Consider the following 19027-nt stretch of genomic DNA (forward strand, 5'->3'; position numbering starts at 1 on the left):
ATCCTACAGGAGAGGATATTTCCAAAGGTAATTGGTGCCTTTTTAACCCAGAACTGTCAAAGTGTGGTGAGAATAATCGAGCCTGACAAGGCTGAGGTTGAAGGAGAAATGGGAAGATTGATCTGCTGCATTGGTGCTGCACTTTTGGCAGCGTTGTAGCAAACAAATACTTCCCTAAATAAAGCAAAATGGTCAAATACTTAGAACAACCCCCAAAATATTCCCAGCCCAGAGTTTTTCCCTGAATGGTTGAATCTCATTTCTCTCACCACCACCTGATAAGAGGGAAGTGTTGGTGATGTCTCAGGTTTGGCTTTTGTGTTTTTCACATTCTGTGCTGCTTTAGTGTGAGGGTCTGAGCTTCATCTCAGGGGATGCTGAGCTCTGTGCACAGAGCAGGGAGACAAAACAATTCCTGCTCCAGCTGGGCACCAAGGACAAATGATCCAAATCTCAGCCCAGGAGCACAAACAGCGTGGGCTGGAGAGAGAAAAACAAGCAGGATGGGAGTGCCTGGGCTAAAGCTGGAATGGGACAATGAACTGCAAGGTGCAAATGGAGCAGAGCTGATCCCAGTGAGAGCCCCCGGGAGCGCTCGTGCATTTTGGGACCATTTTGGTTCCTCTTGGCTGCAGCCCTGGCTGGGCTCTGCTGCTGCCCAAGGTGGATCCACGAGGAGATCCTTTGAATAAATCCCTGCTTTATTCTGTGACTCTGCCCAGCCTCTGCTCCAGGGCAGCTTGCACAAGGCATCATTGGGAAGTCTTGGATGATAAAATCGAACTCATTTAGGTGAAAAACCACTTCAGTGTGCCTTCCCTGGGTGTTCTGCACTGCCAGCCCCTCAGGGATGTGGAGAGCTCTGCAGGGACATTCAGGGGCTGGTGGGTCTCCAAGCCTTGATCCAGGTGAAAGGAGACAGGAAAAGTCCTGGAAAGGCATGGAAAAGGAGATGCCATGGAGGGCAAGGAGCAGGATGGGAAGCTGTAGGGAATGGAGGTGTCACCTTTAATTAACCACCCAGAAATTCAGTCCTCAGGTCAGGGATGGGATTTTCTCCTCCTCAGTCCTGCCCAAATGCAGGGATTTTGGGGGAGCATGGGATGAATTAGGGAAGAACCTGCTTTTCAAAGGGCTGAAAGTCCCACAGCTTTACCTGTGGCTCGTTCTCTAAACCCTTCTCATTAGGGAACGAGACAACAAAGGTTTAAAACCCCCTTATAGGGCTTTAAACAACCCCCTTATAGAATTTTAAACAACCACCTTAAGGGGTTTAACCCCCCCTTTTAGGATTTTAAACAACCCCCTTAGAGGATTTTAACCCTCCTTTTAGGATTTTAAACAACCTCCATATAAGATTTTAAACAATCCCCTTATAGAGTTTTAACCCCCCCCTCAATAGGATTTTAAACCATGCCCTTATAGGATTTTAAACAACCCCCTTATAGGGTTTTAAACCCCCTTAAAGGACTTTAAACAACCCCTTACAAGGTTTTAAGCAACACCCTTATAGGGTTTTAACCCCCCTTATAGGATTTAAAATAATCCTCTTACAGGGTTTTAAACAACCCCCTTATAGGGTTTTTAAGCAACCCCCTTTAGGGTTTTAAACCCCTTTACAGGATTTTAGACAACTCCCTTAGAGGGTTTTAATTGCCCTTACAGGATTTGAAACAACCCCCTTATAGGATTTGAAACAACCCTCTTATAGGGTTTTAAGCAAACCCCTTATAGGGTTTAAACCCCCATACAGGATTTTAAACAACCCCCTTACAGAGTTTTAAACCCCCTTAAAGGACTTTAAATAACCACCTTATAGGATTTTAAACAACCCCCTTATAGGGTTTTTAAGCAACCCCCTTATAGGGTTTTAAACCCCCTTACAGGATTTTAGACAACTCCCTTAGAGGGTTTTAATTGCCCTTACAGGATTTGAAACAACCCCCTTATAGGGTTTTAAGCACCCCCTTATAGGGTTTTTAAACAAACCCAAAGCAAACCTGCATTAAAACGCAGCTGCAGGAATTATAAAAGAATCGATTCAGGAATTACAAAATAAAAATTCGATTCAGGAGGCCAGGCTCTTGCCAGGGGTGTTTTGCTGCCTGCAGCTCCTTTCAGTGGGGTTTGAGGAGCAGGCACCGAACAGGATGAGGTAGAAGGGACAAGGATGAAGCTGAGGTGTTTCCCAGAGGGCTGAAATGGCACTGTTCATATACATTTAGATTTTTTTTTTTGGCAATATAGAAGATGTGCACAGCTATGCCATGATCTAAATCCAAATTCATCGGATTGTTTCTTTTTTGGGCTGGTTTAGATAAAGCAAAACCCAGGAAAGCAGCAAGTACCATGTAACCTTGAGTGTGCAATGCAAGGCTCAGCTGCCAACACCAATTTCAGGGCACCTTTAAAAGCTCAGCTCCCATTTCCCTTTTAGATGCAAGACTGAGCAGAAAGAAGAAACTAAACCACTGTTTTTTAGGGGAATATTATGTAGAAAATGTTGCCCTCAAAGACATGAACATTTCGCTTCCCCATCCATCTCGGGGTCTGGGTGTCGAGGTGACCCCAAGAGTGTAAAAGTCATTTCCCAGCCCCACAGCCAAAGAAGGAGTCTGAAATGTGTAGGGTTGGCTTCTCAAGGGTGTTTATTTTCCCTGATCTAGAACATTCTCTCTCTGCCCTGCTGAGCTCTGTCCAGCAGCTCGGCCATGGCATTCTGTCTGCCCTCAGGGCGCTGTTCACATTTTATACCAAAAACTCCGTGTGCTGTGTTTACAATAACGTGCCAATGTCTGTCATTGATGTTGGACAGTGTGTCTGTGCCTGAAACCAACAGAAAAGTGTCACCAGCACAGCAAGACATGGAGGGCAAGGAGAAGGAAAAGAAGGCCAGGACACACCCAAATCCCTCCATCTTCTCCCCTTGAACCCCATTCTAAGAACCCCAAAATTCTACTTTTTCACCCTGTGCTAATTCAACTACCACACTGCTCAAACCCTTGTGGCTTGTGATTCCTCACACAAAGTTGGCAGTTTTTTCCATGGGCTAAAATGGAAGCCACAGGTGTTTTTGACTTTGTGCCAGGGTCTCCGAGCCCCCTGCCAGGGTCTGGAGCCAGCCAGGGCAGCCAGAGGGATGTCCTGGGTTCCAACACATCCAGAATCCAGAGGTTAGGGAATAGGGATGCATTTCTCAGCTCTTTTTGCTACTTTAATTTCCTTGACTTCCCAATTCCCCTTTTTTCACCCTTCCCAGCTGCAGGACTCAGGGAATGCCAAACACCCAGCCCATCCCTCAGCAAACACAACACGAGCACGTGCTTCACGCTGTTTTTCCAGCAGCTCTGCTCTTGCCTGAAGGTGCCTTCCCCTGCTCCATCCTTTTGTTTTAAGGGAGAAGAGAAATGCAAGCACCACTCATTTCACAGCTCAGCTACAGGTAAATTATCTGAGGAAATAGGGGAGCACTTGGCTCCTCTCACTTTCATTTTTCTTGGAGTGAAAATCAAATCTAATGGGCTCACTGATTTATGACTGCCAGCAGGATGGAGCACAGGGATCATTTGATACCTGCCCAAATTCCTGGTTGGATCACAAAACCCCTTCCATGTGGTTTGAGGTTCCCTCCAAACCTCTGTTCCCCAGCTGCACCAACTTTTAAGAGGAAAAATAATTCCCTCCAGGCTCACATTTCCATTGGGAGAGTCCCTGTGGCTCCTGGGGCCGGTCCAAGCTGGGAAGGGCCATTCCCAAACTGGATGAAGGCTCCAGGCTGTGGGTTCAGGGGCCTGTGGGGATGACGGGTGGCACAGCACAGCAGGGCAGTGCCAGGCACAGGCAGCTCATCCTTTGGAATCCCAAACAGAGCATCATGGAATGGTTTGGATGGGAAGGGACCTTAAAGCCCATCCAGTGCCACCCCTGCCACTGCCTCAGGCTGCTCCAGCCTGGCCTTGGGCACTGCCAGGGATCCAGGGGCAGCCACAGCTGCTCTGGGCACCCTGTGCCAGGGCCTGCCCACCCTCACAGGGAACAATTCCTGCCCAATGTCCCACCTACATCTCCCTCCTTCAGCTTAGAGCCATTTCCCCTTTTCCTGTTGAAAACCATCCCCACGCTCTGGCCCGCAGGACATCGGGCTGGGTGAAAACTGCTCACCCTCATTGTTATGAACCACACATTCCTGCTGGCCCCCTGAAAAAAAAATCCCTCATTAAACAAGAGAAACCATGGATGGGAAGGCAGGAGAAAGAGGAGGGAGCAAAAAGAACATCCTAAATGCAGCTGGCAGAGTGTGCAGAGCTGGGGGAGCCGGGCTCTGCGGTCACCAGGCAGTGCTCCCTGGCAGCAGGACAAGGAGCTCTGCAGGGAAAGGAGCTCCTTGCTCAGAATTTGGGGGTGGTTTTGAGTGGTTCTACAAGGGCCTGCAGGAAAGGAAAGTGTCTGTGCTGAGGCAGCTCTGTGTCAGGTAATCCTGCTGGAGCCTGGCTCAGTGTCCCCCTCCCGCCTGGGATGTGCCAGGGACAGGTGCCCAGGCCAGGATCAGCCTGGGGACACAGAGCTGGGGCTTGGCCTGCAGCTGCTCTGGGACAGCCTTGGGAGCTCTGAGAACACAGGAGAGAAAATCACAGAATCATGGAATGGTTTGGGTTGGGAAGAGACCTTAAATCCCAGCCAGTGCCACCCCTGCCATGGCAGGGACAGCTCCTGCTGTCCAGCTCCAGCCTGGCCTTGGGCACTGCCAGGGATCCAGGGGCAGCCACAGCTGCTCTGGGCACCCTGAGCCAGGGCCTGCCCACCCTCCCAGGGAACAATTCCTTCCCAAAATCCCATCTAAATCTACCCATTGTCAGCTTAAAGCCATTTCTTGTGTCCTGTCCCTCCATGCCTTGTCCCCAGTCCCTCTCCAGCTCTCCTGGAGCCCCTTCAGGCCCTGGCAGGGCTCTGAGCTCTCCCTGGAGCCTTCTCCAGGTGAGCACCCCCAGCTCTCCCACTGAACAGCAGCTCCAGTCCTGTTCTTGCCATCGATCCAACCACAATTTCCCATTTTCCAGGTCTTTTAGAGACCAGGCCTAACCTAAGACACGACTTCTGCTCCTGACCTTACCCAAACACCGCGGCCCAGAAAGCCTCACACCAGAGAAAAGGAATTTCTTTTTCCAAAGTCATTTTTCTGCCACCGTGTCCAGAGCCCGCGGAGCAGCTGAGATCAGACCAATACTGATTTCTCTCCAGGAGCTTCTGATGGGAGGTTCAGAGGAGCTCCTGTCTCTTCCCAAAGGTTTTTGTGTTTAGACTTGTACTTCTATTCCCTGCTCAAATACTCCCACGGATCTCTGCTCACCTCCACAGGAACCACAAAGTGAGGAAAGACACACACTTCTTTAAAAATTCCATTATTTCTCCCTTTTTTTCCTATTATTTCCCTATGTGGAGCAACTCAACAATAACGGGCTGCTTGGAAAAAAAGCAACAACAAATCTATTTGCCAACTGTACACAGTAATAAACTCATGGAAGGAAGTTTATAGCCAGTAAACTGAATATTATTGACGACCAGATCTCAATAAAATGCAAAAAAATATCTCATGACAGGCCTCCTGCAACACAAGTAGGTAATAAGTGCCTCATCTTTTGAAAGAAGGTGTTTTTTTTTTTTTAATTTATAGGTGATTTCTTTTGGATTTTTTTCTTGGTGAGCTTTTGAGCTCATGCAATTAAACACAGGCAAACACATCTAATTTCCAGAGAAACAATAATTACCGCTTAACCCAACTTCCTGCCCTCTGCAGTGCCTTCCCCTCTTGCTGCAAGAACACACTCCCCAAACCAGTGTTCATCCTGTTAAATTGGATGTTAATAAGTGGTTTAAGCTGCATAATTGATGCTGAGCTAAGGAATGTTTTGCTTAGGCTGGAGCTGCTGGGAATGTTTTACCTCTCCGAGCGTTCCGTGTGCCGCGCTGATCCCACGTGGAATTTGTGTCACACTGCTCTGGAACGGTGCCTGGGTCCCTCTTCACTCCCACAGCTTCCTTCAGATCTTGCTAAGGAATTCTTTTTGGAGTCCGGGAAGGTTTTTTGGAGTCCAGGAAGGTTTTCAGTTCATTTTCTGTGTGTTCCCCTGTCAGAGCAGTGATCTGGCACCGCTCGTGGGGAGGATGGAGAGAGGAAACTCATTTGAAATTGGGATTGCAGCACTGGGGAAATGCAAGCACAGCCATGGGAGAATGGAAGAAATTTGGGAAGAGCAGCCAACAACAGGAGAGAATGCACCAAAAATGCCTTGTGTCACATTTGGGTTTGGGTTTGCTTTCTCCTTCGAAGGAATCCCTAAAATGTTGATGACAAATATCTTCTGCTCCATCTCTCTCATCTCTTTTCTATTTCTTCTGCCTCCTATTTAATGTTAAATAAAATCAGAATTGTGGACTCCAGACCATGGTTTCCTGTGCAGATTATATTTGGGCAGAGGAATCTCTCAATATTTGGATCTTAACATCATCCTGAGGGGGTCAGGACGTGTCCCCAGCACTGCAGTCCACAGCCACCTTCCTTAGCAGGGAAATGAGTTATTTAATTCAGCCACTTCCCCTTGAATACAATGCCACACACGTTGGAAATGAAAAATAAAAGTGTCACTCAACAGAGAAACACAATTTACAGTAATTATTCATGTCTGCAGAATACTTATGAAAAAAACCCCAAGGGAAATTAAAAATCCCATAAATAGCCTCACTGGAGAAGAGCTGGAGAGACCCCATACAATAATCAAGTGTTTATACTGATCCCCACCTTTCTGCATCCCAAGAAGATGGCAAGTGCAAGGCTGAAATTCAGTTTAGAGCCATGGAAAATCCAACAGGAGAACGAGAGGAAATTGAAATGTCAGCGCAGCCGGACCTCACGCTTCCCATTACTGCTCAAATCCGAGGACAGAGGAAAACCCTGAATTTCAGTGCTCACCATCACTCGAATGCTTGGTCTGTTTTCCATGGGGGAATCACTACACGTGCTCCAATTTATTGATTTATCACAGGGCAAGGTGGGGATGGAAACTGGGAAAGCCTTACCTGGTTTGTGCAGGGGATGCAGCCACAGCCTGGCTTCAAACCACGTCGCACTTCTGGCAGAGGATGGTCCCCAAAAAGGCCCAAAAAATGACAGGGAAGATGTTTAACATGAAGCAAGGAAGGTGGAGACTCAACCAGTCAGTGAAGTGAGATCACATTAAAAATACGTGCTTGATGTGTGTGCATGAATGCACAGCTGTACCTGCACTCACAGGAATCTCTATCCATATATCACAAATAAATACATTTTCACTGCAAATTTTTCATCCTCTTCCTTTGTAAAGTCACACAGAACTACAGGCAAGCTAAAGAAAAATGCCTATGTTAAGACAAAACAAATAAAAAACATTTTTACCCTCAGAATTTGTGGTATCATGGGAGACATCTCAGTAATCATAAATGTCAATTACAGGAACCAGCTTGAGGAGTGACCTTTGTGTTGAGCTTCCCACTGAAAATAAATGTGATTAAAAATCAAACAACCCCTGTCCAACAAATCTTGTGTGGTTTTGCGTGGGACTGATCTGTGCATCTGTAAAATCCACCCTCACTCCCAGGCTGAGACTCAGGGAAATGGAATTGAGGAATCTCCTTTTATCCTGGCACTGTGAGTTAACTTGCACTAAGTGAATTCAAGCTGCTTTTCAAGAAGTGAAAATGAGTGGCCACTGAAATTCTGTTTTTTTCCACTATCCAGGAACTTGGCACCTCTGAGTTGCTTCTTTCAGTGAAATTTGTGTCACAAAGCCCCGAGGAGCTGCTCTCAAGTGTGAGCAGAGGGACAGCACTTGGGGGAGGTTAATCCCTGATTTGTCCCAAGAAGTGAAAACCTGGCCCCTGTGGATCCTGCCAATTCCCTGGCCAAGGTCTGCTATGGCAAAGATGGATGGGTCACCTTTGCAAGCAGAAATATTGATTTGAATCGAGTCTGAGTGGGACCTTTGGTTGTGGAGGCACTGGGAGGATAAAGAGGTGAGAAATAAACCAGGTCATCCCAGCCTCACCTTCTCCACATGCAGCTCAGGGCACGGGCTGGGGAAAGCAAAAGATTCCTTGCAGCCCTTTAGGGATGAATTCCCACAGGAATGGGGCAGAGGGAAGGGACAGGAGATCCCATTGCTGGTTAAAGTCAAACAAGTTTCTTTTCTGAATTGTTTCATAATGAGCTCTTCTGCATTAGCCCAGCTGTGTCCAAAACAACTTGACAAGGAATTCCCAAGGCACTGGGATGCTCTGATTCCCAACTGGATTGAAAAGGAGAGAGCAAACCATGAGAAATAACAACATTCCCAGGATTCTCCACTGCCTGTAAGGAATTAGCTGCTGGCTTTGCTCAAGAGCGTTTTTACCCCGATTTGAGGAGGGCCCCGATTCATTCTGCCAGGGTTCTACACAGCCTAGGAGCTGTCAGATTGTAAAAGGGTGACAATTCGGGTCTGACAGCAGCTCTGAGAGCCTGATTTTCAATTCCCAGACTCAACTTGCATATTTGTAAAACACACACACAGATGAGATTTGGAGTTTGTGCCGTGAGACCGATTTGCAAGTGCAGCTCTTGTTTGAGGAGTCTCGCAGGGCCGAATTGTAACACTTGCATGAGCACGGGAATTTGCTAAGGACGTGGGAAAACAAACACATTATCAGACATACAATTCACAGGTATCCACTGAAAGGTCGATGGGAAAACTCTTCCCATCCTTTAGGAAGCAAATGGAACAGAAAAGAGGAAAACTCACCCAGCATCACAGCACGAGCAGCATCCAGAGCAGCCTCTAAAGCAATTCTCAGTTAAATACAAGACTCATAGAATGAAAGCTGCAATACATTATTGATTGACTATGGGTATCTGATTGACTGCAGCCAAGAATCCTTCCCTGCCTGCTCCTCTTGAGCAGAGGTTGTAGGAACAAAACAAAGAGGGAATTGCAGGATGAGATCCAACAGTAAATCCTGAGACACTCCAGGAGCTGATGTTACAGCAAGGAAAAGTGTGTTTGTTTGATCCAAAGTGACACCGCGGTTTAAGGCAAAAAAATGAGAATATGTAATTGACCACAGGAGCCACTTTTTATGAGAAGGGCAATTTTTCTGCCTTTGTAACAACAGTGTTGTTTTATTGCTGTGTAAAGTCACTTCTGCTTGGAACTTGCATCGTGTAGCAGGTTCCTGAGGTGGAAAATATTACATAAAACTCATCTGTTTTCTGAATCATTCACTTAGAGATACCCAAGCCATCATTTTGGCATGGCCAGCACACAGAGATGGATGTTCTTAGTGCTGATGTGTGCTTTAGCTCCAACCTGCAGGGACAGCCACAACAGCACAATAAAAGATTTCGGTTTTCTCATGAGCTCCCCTCCTAAACTGTCCTGAAAAAAAGGAAGTGTACACACAGCCTTCTACATAATGCAGTAGTTCCCAAAATTCTGCAGTGAGGACCAAAAATACCCGGGGAACGTATTCATTTTCTTAGACAAGCTTTTAAAATAATAGTTTATTTTTTTGAGTCAGTGGTATATTTAAAAACAATCTACTGTAAGAGTAAAAAGACTGTAGATAATAATAAAAAAACCAAAGTGTGATGACAATAAAAAAACACTAAAATATAAAGTTAGTTTCCTTCCTCCCTCCCAAAATCCCATCCCATCAGTCTGATATTTCTCAGAGCTTAATATCTGGAAAAAAACCACTTTTTTGTTTTTTCTTTACACTTTCAGCAATTAGGAAATTAAGAACACGTAAAGCATCCTTTGCAGGCACATTAATCATTATGACGTGAAAAGCAGGCACCATAAAAATTAAAACATTCTAAAAACCATCATATATACAAACACTGTACAGAATGATGGCACAAGGACAAAGTGATTCCATTCAGTTCATCCTAATCCAACATGAAATATTACACAACAGAGAAAGGAAAAAGCTCTTCCCATTTCTGTACTCAACATTTAGGTTCAGAATGACCAGAAGTCTCCTCTCTGCTCTGTTTTCTCTCCCACATCCTGGTGCTGTTGGCAGCTCCAAGGTTTCCTTGTTTTCCCCCTCATGGACACCCAGAAGGTCCAGCTGAATGTCAATGGCATTGTGATCACCGAGGACTGATGTTACAGAGCCCATTCCTCACAGACTATGCTGAGCTGGGAGGGACCCACAGGGATCATCAGTCCAGCTCTTGCCCCTGCACAGAACCCAAACAATCCCACCCTGGAGAAATGTCCAAACCCTCCTGGAGCTCTGGCAGCCTCGGGGCCGTGCCCATTCCCTGGGGAGCCTGGGCAGTGCCCAGCACCCCCTGGGGATGAACCTTTCCCTAAATCCAACCTAACCCTGCCCTGGCCGTTCCCTGGGTCCTGTCCCTGATTGTGACACTGAAGAGTTCAGTTCCTGCCCCTGCAGTTCCCTCAGGAGGATGCTGCTGGCCCACCAAGGTCTCCCCTCAGTCTCCTCTCCTCCAGCTGAACATTCCAAGTGCCCCCACACGGCTTCTCCTCAAGGCCCTTCCCCATGCTCGTGGCTCCTTTGGACACTCTCCAACACTTTAATGTCTTATTTATAGTGGGACTGGTGCCAGCCTGGTGTCACCCCAGCCACTGTCACCCTTTGTGCCCCACCCCCGAGCCAGCTGCTCCCTCATCCCATGATGTGTTTCTCCAGCTGTAGGATGTACATTTTGTCCAGAAGGATCTGTGGGAGACAGTATCAAAACCTTTGCAGAAGTCCAAAAAGATTCCATCTCCTGGCTTTCCTGGATCAGCCAGCTGGGTTACCCTGCTGTAGAAGGAAACTGGGTTCACAAGCAGGACCTTCCCCTCATGGAGCCGTGCTGGCTGTGACCCGTGACTTCATTGTCCTCCAGGTGTTTCCCAGAATAATCTTCTCCATGATTTTACTGCGCCTGTAGTTTCCAGGGTCCTCCTTCTTGCCCTTCTTGAAAATCAGGACAACATTCCCCAGCTTCCAGTCAGCTGGGACCTCTCTGGATTCCCCAGACTGCTCAAAAATCATCAAGAGGGGTTTTATGATGACATCAGCAGCTCTTTGAGGATTCTGGATAAATCCCATCAGGGCCCATAGATTTGCAGGGATTCAGCTGGGGCTGCAGATCCTGCAGGTTCAGGCTGACTGGGAGTTGACCATTGTCACAGTCATGGTCCTCCAGCTCAGGGCACTGGGACCCTCTTGGCTCCCACGCTGAAGACAGACAAAGGATGTGTTAAACACCTCTGCCTTGTCCCTGTCCCGTTTGTGAGGTGCCCATCCCCACCCTAGAATGGGCTGATGATATTTTTACACTGCCTTTTGCCATTGATACGTTTGAAAAAAACTCTTTCTTTGTCCCTGACAGTTCTGGCAGCTCCAACTCCAGCTGAGCTTTGACCACAGGAATTTTCTCCCTACAGTGGGGAGCTGCACCTCTGTGTTGCTCCCATGCCCCTGACCTTGCTTCCACTGGCACACACCTTCCTTTTCCACCTGATATCCAAGAGGAGATCCCTGTTCAGCCAAGCCAGCTCTGCTTGACTTCCAACATTTGGGAATTGCTGCTCCTGTGCCCTTGGGGGGTGATGTTTAGAAAGGGACCAGCACTGATGGACCCCAGCACCTGCAAGAACATTTTCCCAGGGGACCTTACAAATTCCCTGAGCAGCCTCATGGTCAGAGGGGAGGTTTTGCTGGCACTTTTCCTCCTCTCACCAGAGGTTTTAAACTCAATGGCATTGTGGTCACTGTGGCCAAGACAGCCCCAAATCCCCACTTTGCTCATTGCAATCAGGTTATTTGTAACACAGACCAATTTCACAAAACAGCGGAGTCTGATTTTTAACCCTGGGCTAAAATCCCTGTTATTCAGGGAAATCCTACAGCAGCTTCACCTCACTGGGAAACCTCCTGTTGCCCTGAATTCCGTGTGAATATTGTCATTGATTCCTATATACACTGAGATTAGGTACAAAAACTCTGCTCATTTGAAGCTCCAGAGGTACCCAAAATCTTTAGGTACAACATTTCCAGCTCTCATTTTAATCTCCACGTTTAGCTCTGTGCCTGGCGTTATCCAGAAGCAGGGAGAAGTTTTAGGAAGAGGGTTCTGTCAGTTGATGGAGTTCCCAGTCTCAAGTAGAAATCCAGATTTCTTTCAAGTTATGGGAGGGAATAACCCCAAAACCAGGGGGATGTAGTGTTGGGTCCGGCACATGGCGAGAAATGGATTTCTTACGGAGTTACCATTGCACTAAATGTTAGATACTGCACACCTGAATGAGGTAAACATTATAGACCATAAAATACTTAGGGAAATGAATTGCTACAGCTTTATCTTTGGAAAAAAACCCGCTTCCTTCTTCACTGGACAATCCCAGAGTCGACAGACGTTTGCTTCCGCGTCGTCTTGGGAGGCGGCGGCGGCGGAGTCTTGCTGGGCAGCGGAGGAGGCAGGTGCTGGAAAAAAACAATTTGGGCAGATCATGTTAGCAGTGAATGGAATTCTGGAATGTTTTTGAGTCATCTCTAAGTGCAAGAGGCAGCAGGTAAGTCTGGAGGCCTCTGGCTCACAAACCCCTCTCCCTGAAGAATTTGCTGTGAACACAGAACGCTCTCAGCCATTACTTTTAAATATAACTTTGACTTTTGACAGTGAAAAAAAATCTCTCAAGAGTCCAGGATTAATTAGCTCAATATTTAAGGGAAAAATCTTTTGAAAGCACTGGAGAAGTTTATAATTCCCCACTTTATATCATGATAGGATATTGATTTCTTGGTCTGTATCGATTGCCCTCAGCCTCTAGGCACTCAGAGCTTAAAACCAAGCTGAAGCAATGGCTTCATTGCTTTTCCATTATGTTTTGGATTTTGCACAGTTAGAGCAGAAATATTTAAACAAAAACCAAAAAAAGAAACAATTTAAAATCATTTAGAGAGATAAGTAACTCACAATTTACTATTACGCACAGAGTTATAATTAAAATATTCCAAACAGAAATGCAGAACGTTCAAATATACATATTTTAAATCACTTTACGTATCCCACAACAGAAGAGCATCCCCAGTCAGAATCACCAGCTAATTGGACAAATGAAAAAAGCCATTATGGAAATTAAGACTTTTTTCCCTAATGTTGAAACATACAAGTGATAAAATCTGTTGCAGAAAGCGCTGGAGAACACTGCAGTTTGCAGGCAGGTTTTCCCAGATTTTGGCTGTGCAGGCAGCACAGCTTTTCCAGAGGCTGTGCTGCAGTGTCACAGCTCATCAGCTCTGCTCTGCCTTTGTTTTTCCTTATGATTCTCCCCCACTCCCCAGTCAAGGGAGCTGATTTTTTTTTAAATATATTTTTTATTTTTTTTAATATATATTTTTGAAATTTTTTTTATTGTTTTCCTCCTTCCCAATGATGCTTTCCCAGCTCTTTGTTCCTGTCCTGCCTCACCCAGCCCAGCAGCAGCTGCTGGCTTCACACAGGCACAGCCCGACGAGCACCAGCTCTGCCCAAATTCCTTGGTCACCTCTGCAAGAACAGCCCAAGCACCTGCAATGCCTCAGTGCTGGACAAAATTCCTGATGGTTGGTGAGGATCAGGAAGATCCCGGTATCCTAACAACTGAGAAACCCCATGGAACCAAAAGTGGTCCTTTTCAAAGCTATCCAAGGATGCTGTCCCAAAAAGAGGAGAGGTTCAGGGCGATGCCAGGACATCTCATGACTGGGAGTTTTCAGATATGAGTAAGAGCAGAAGAAAAACAACTTTTTAGGTAACTAAATATGCTCTCCCAAGCAGGGAGAAGCCAGCGTGGAGTTACAAATCTGAGATTTCACCAGACAGTTTTACTGATCACAGCCTAAGGAGAAAGCTAGGAATGCAAACTGGCTGAGCCAGGCAGGCTGGATTTTTGCTGGAGTCTCTTTCCTGTATCCTGCCTGGACAGCACCACTTCCCAATCCATTTTACACCTTTCCTCATTCCTCCCAACTCCAGGTAAAGGAAGAGGGATCCCAAACCACCACCAGGTGAGCCATGCCCTGAGCTCGTCTCTCCATTCTGCTCCATCCACTCTCCACTTCCCAGCCCCTCCAGCAGCACCACTGCTCTTTCTGCCTGCTCCCAGTTTCATCCTTGGCTTCAAAATGCTCCCTGGCACTCTGGAAATCTGTTGCCCTGGTTATCAAGAGTTTTCTAAAGCCTTCTGAGTTTACATTCTTGTAGAGAACTTTCCCACACAACTTTCTGTAAACAACCTATTGTTTTGCATTCTTTCATAGAGGCGGAGAAATTTGATGTACAGGTAGTTTGTCCAGTGTCGTTGGAGAGGTGGCACGTTCACCCTCCAATCCACTGGCACCTTTTGAGAACTATAAAAGATTGGAGTCAGAGAAAATAAATTATTATCTTCATCGTGACCAAGGCTGTGGTGCGTTGTTTTTGCTTGTGTCATCTGGTGACAGAAATCCATCGGGTTTGATCTGCTGCTCAGGGAGAATCTCTGAACCAAAAGCGAGGCACCGGACCAGGGTGCCCAGCCTGGAAAGCTGCATTTCCCTGCCTGCCTGGAGAAGAGGCACCCACCCCTGGCACTGGGGACAGGGGTCACTGGTGGCCTTGGCAGTGCTGGGGGACATTGGACTGGATGATTTTAGTGGCCTTTCCCACCCTAAATGATGCCATGATTTCCCATGGCAGGCTCCAAACGGGCACTGCTTGTTCCCGACTTCAGTGGGACATGATGATCTCTGAGTCAGAAAAGTCAACAGATTAATATGAGAGGCAGATAAAATAGGAATTTGATTTTTTTACTGCATGCAAAACTGAAGATTTTGTTTAGTTTTTAATTAAAATGCCACTGCTGATCTGCCTCTGAAGTGTTACAGCCAGAACCATTAAATATTTCTTCTACCTGAGCAAATCCCCTTCTTAACTTGGCATGTTAACTCCTGAATTCCTGCTAAGGCAGCTGAATAAGTGTCAGTTAGGATCTGAAGATTCCAAAACCTTTGAAAACTTGCTTAATTACAGTCCTGTATCCAGGCAAGGGCTCTGGGAAAGCTCTGGGAAATGCTGGTGGTCTGCAGAACATCCAGCATCTCATGGAGCTGACATTCCCTTCAAACTCCATAAACCACGTGTCCCTCAAAAACACAGCACAAAATAGAAACTTTCCTCCCTGCTTTGCTCTCTTTAACTTCATATTCATCAGCAGGAAAAAAAAAAAAAAAAAACAACTCTGCTGATAGCATCATTTGTGCAAATCCATTTTGAATTTAAATAACACTCTATTGGCAATAATTCTCAATTCAATTAGATCAAAGGCATTTCTCAACCAAATGAGCCCCTTCATATTGATCAGAGAACAATCAAATCAGCCCTGAAAACCTGGTTCTGAAAAGCACAGACAATGCAAATACAATGAGAAGAAGCTAAATATATATGCTATAAATAACAAGCTCAAAACCTACCCGAGCTCAGATTCTGCAAGCAAATTAGGCAGAAAGAAATAGCAGAGATAGGTAGATAATTATTATAATTGAATTTACAATTTCCATTAGAAAGTCAGATAAATTTAGCACATGTTCATTTATATAATAAGCTCCCAATGAATATATTAAATAGGATGTGTAATGCTGGTTGGGGCGACATTGTTGGGAATTTTGCAAGACCAAACATTCCATTATGGAGCTGGGGCAACCCCAAACCACCACTCCCAGGGCTGATCCATCCTTCCTTTTATCCCAGGACAGAAGAAATTCAACCACATTTCCTCCCTCCCTTTAACACCACACTCAAAAACCATTATCAGGCTTATAAAGTTCATTTGTGCTGTGCTTCCCCTTAGAAACTTTGCAATGAAAACAGAGTTTGCCTTGATTTTGTGTTTAATTAAAACTCTCTTTGCCAAGTTGGTGTTTATATCTCGGTGGTTAATTGTGAACCTGACTTTTCCCTTTCCTTCCTGACAAACTGACAGAGTCTGCTGCTTCACATCCCAACCTATTTTGGGCAGAATCCTTGACTCAGGGGTACCTCAGGGGAAGCAGAAACCTTATGTAAAAGGCACATCTGCAACACAGAAACAATCTGTTCCTTCTGCTTCAGACATGAAATTGCTCCCATTTGTTTGCTGCTTTTTTTTTTTTTTCTTTCCCTGATACAGAAAAGAATCAAGTTTAAAAACATTTGTCTGTCTTCTCTTACAGAGAGATATAAACTGCACCACACCAGGCGTGTTGAAGATGTAGTAAAAATCAATTACAGAATATGAGAAAATGCTTTTTAAAAAAAAATTTTTTTTTTGCTACTCTGAAGGAGCAAAATGAGAGACGAGTTGTTTTTCGTTCACAGAATAATGTTAAAAGAAACAACTGCAAAAAAAAATCAAACAGAATGTGATTCTCCAAAAGGGTCCTTGTGGCACTGCACGAGATTCCTTCCTGTGCAAGGAACTCTTTGAAATTCAATGGTCATCGATAGGACACGCTCTGGAGATCCAGTGAGAAGCACTTTGGTTGGAAGGATTAAGGGATCTAATTAGGTCAGAAGCAGCAGAAATGTGATGCAAATAGACCAACAGCCACCCAGGACTGTGAAAATGCTTTCAGACCCCGAGTTATTCCTTCAGCGCGGAGCTGAGATGCCTGACACCAACGTGGTTATTTCGTATCTGCAATGAAAAATAACATTTGAGTGTGAGGCTCTGGCAGAGTAACTCTCCAGCAGGGAGAACAGCCCAGCTCCACTAATGGCAACCAAATTACAGACAGTTTAAGCTAATTGGCTGTTTGACCCAGGGAGCAAAGTTCTGTGCAAAATCCAGCAGGTAACTGATGGGAAATGACTGTTTAGCCCCTGGTTCATCCATCATCTATTAGAGTCTCATTTGACTCCGTGGCACAGCCATTACCTGCCCTTGCTGGAGTGCCCTGGGATCAGGGAGAGGGACTGGAAGGGCTCTTCTGCAGAAATGTGTGTTCCCACCCCACAGCCCCTCACAGGGCAACAGGAGAAATGCCTCAAAATGGGCAACGTGGAATTGCTCCAGGTCAGAATCCCAGAGCTCAGAGGGGCTCCTCTGCTCTGCAGCCAGGCTGGCAGAGCTGGGGGTGCTCACCTGGAGAGGAGAAGCTCCAGGGAGAGCTCAGAGCCCCTTTGCAGGGCCTAAAGGGGCTCCAGGAGAGCTGGAGAGGGGCTGGGGACAAGGCATGGAGGGATAGGACACAGGGAATGACTTTAAACTGAAAATGGGTAGATTTAGATGGGATTTTGGGCAGGAATTGTTCCCTGGCACAGGGTGCCCAGAGCAGCTGTGGCTGCCCCTGGATCCCTGGCAGTGCCCAAGGCCAGGTTGGACATTGGGGCTGGGAGCACCTGGGACAGTGGGAGGTGTCCCTGCCATGAGGGTGGGAATGGATGGGATCTAAGGTCCCTTCCAACCCAAACTGTTTGGTGACTCCGTGACTTTCCCCATGATTTCTGGCAGGGCTGTGAGGGACAATGGCAGTGGATGAGGGCAGAGCTGGACCTGACAGGGGTCTGCACCCCTCATGCAGGGAGGACCTGGCTCCTGGAGTGTGACAGCTCTGCTGGAGCACAGCTAAGGCCACTTTCCCTGTGTGGAACATTCCTCCACATGGACACCATGATTTTTCTGCCCACACTGGATGATACTCGAGTTCCCCAGCGCTGCTTCCCCGTTCCAGTCCGTGCACAGACAGACTCAGGAGTGATGAGCAAAACACTCAGAATTAGCTTTAGACTCCAGACTGACCCTGAATTCCTCACCGAAGGCCCAGGTCCTGCAGGAGAGATAAACCAGCACATCAGCATGGCCCAAACCATGGCTGGTACCGTGTGGAGAGCGGGACACAGCCACTCCCTGAACTCAATCAAGGGACACATCACATGTCTGGGCAGACAGCAGGAAGGAGAACACAGGTTTCTCTCCAAATCCTGTAAAAAGCAGTGGCACTCCATTGACTTGAAGACTTATTAAAAAGTAAATGAATTTTTCAGAAACTCTTTGCTCAGCAACATCTGAACCCACTGAAGAGTGAGGGACTGGCACAGGAGGAAAGGCTTGCAAGATTTCCCATGCCCAGCAGGCAAAAACAATGATCAGATGGCAAATAAACCCCATATTTTAATTTGTTTTTTTTCTTCTGGGCACATTGTCCAAAGCCTCCTGGAGCTCTGGCAGCCTCGGGGCCGTGCCCATTCCCTGGGGAGCCTGGGCAGTGCCAGCACCCCCTGGGGGAAGAACCTTTCCCTGAAATTCAACCTAAACCTGCCCTGACAGAGCTCCAGGCTGCTCTTGCAACCCCTCGAGTTGTGCTCCCAGTCCCCTGCTCCTCCACAGTTCCAGCTGCATTTCCAGCATCTGTCCCTCTCCACATGAGGACAAGACATTTGCTGAAGCCTTTAAGGTCAGATTTTGCTCACTGCAGCTGCTACAAGAGAGAATCTCCAGCACTGCAGCACCTGCATTGCAACACATGAAAAATCCTCCTGGGCTGTGCCTTCTGTGTGTTAGATCTGAATACATCATCCAGTTTTATCCCAATGAGCAACCAGAATAATCCCCATCCAGCAGAGTCAACCCAAGGCTGTTGTGCTCCTCGCAGGCTTCAGCCATCCCCACGTTCCACCTGTGCTGGATTGATGGAGATGTTCCCCTCCCAACCCTTACCCCACGCTTAGGAAGTGTTATAGCCAATATTAGCAACCCAAGTGCTCCTTTATCTATTTTCTCTGAGCTGCCTCCCTGCTCTGAATACTAAGCAGGAGGCTGATTTGTATGCAAGGGTGAGGATGAACCCATAAAGAATGATAAGTGCCTAAAGGAATCCCTTGATGTAATAATAATCCTTGCAGGAGTCGTAGATTTCTCTTTTTTTTTTTTATGTTCCCATATATTATTAAGGACATTTTTAGCAGAACAAATTGCAGGGAGCATGAAAATATCTACAA

General features: G+C 46.5%; 1 protein-coding gene across 3 annotated transcripts in view; it reads right to left on the reverse strand.

The window, feature by feature from the left end:
• Nucleotides 1-9418: 9418 nt before the first annotated feature.
• DOCK1 (dedicator of cytokinesis 1) overlaps nt 9419-19027 on the reverse strand; it is a 273681-nt gene continuing 264072 nt past the window's right edge. For all 3 annotated transcript variants that reach the window (XM_053949419.1, XM_053949420.1, XM_053949418.1), the window contains exon 52: nt 9419-12513. In XM_053949419.1, coding sequence (XP_053805394.1) covers nt 12418-12513 — 96 coding nt within the window. In that variant the 3' untranslated portion in view covers nt 9419-12417. The remainder of the gene's footprint in view (nt 12514-19027) is intronic.

This window comes from Vidua chalybeata, chromosome 8, assembly GCF_026979565.1.
Source record: "Vidua chalybeata isolate OUT-0048 chromosome 8, bVidCha1 merged haplotype, whole genome shotgun sequence".
Taxonomy (NCBI): Eukaryota; Metazoa; Chordata; class Aves; order Passeriformes; family Viduidae; genus Vidua; species Vidua chalybeata.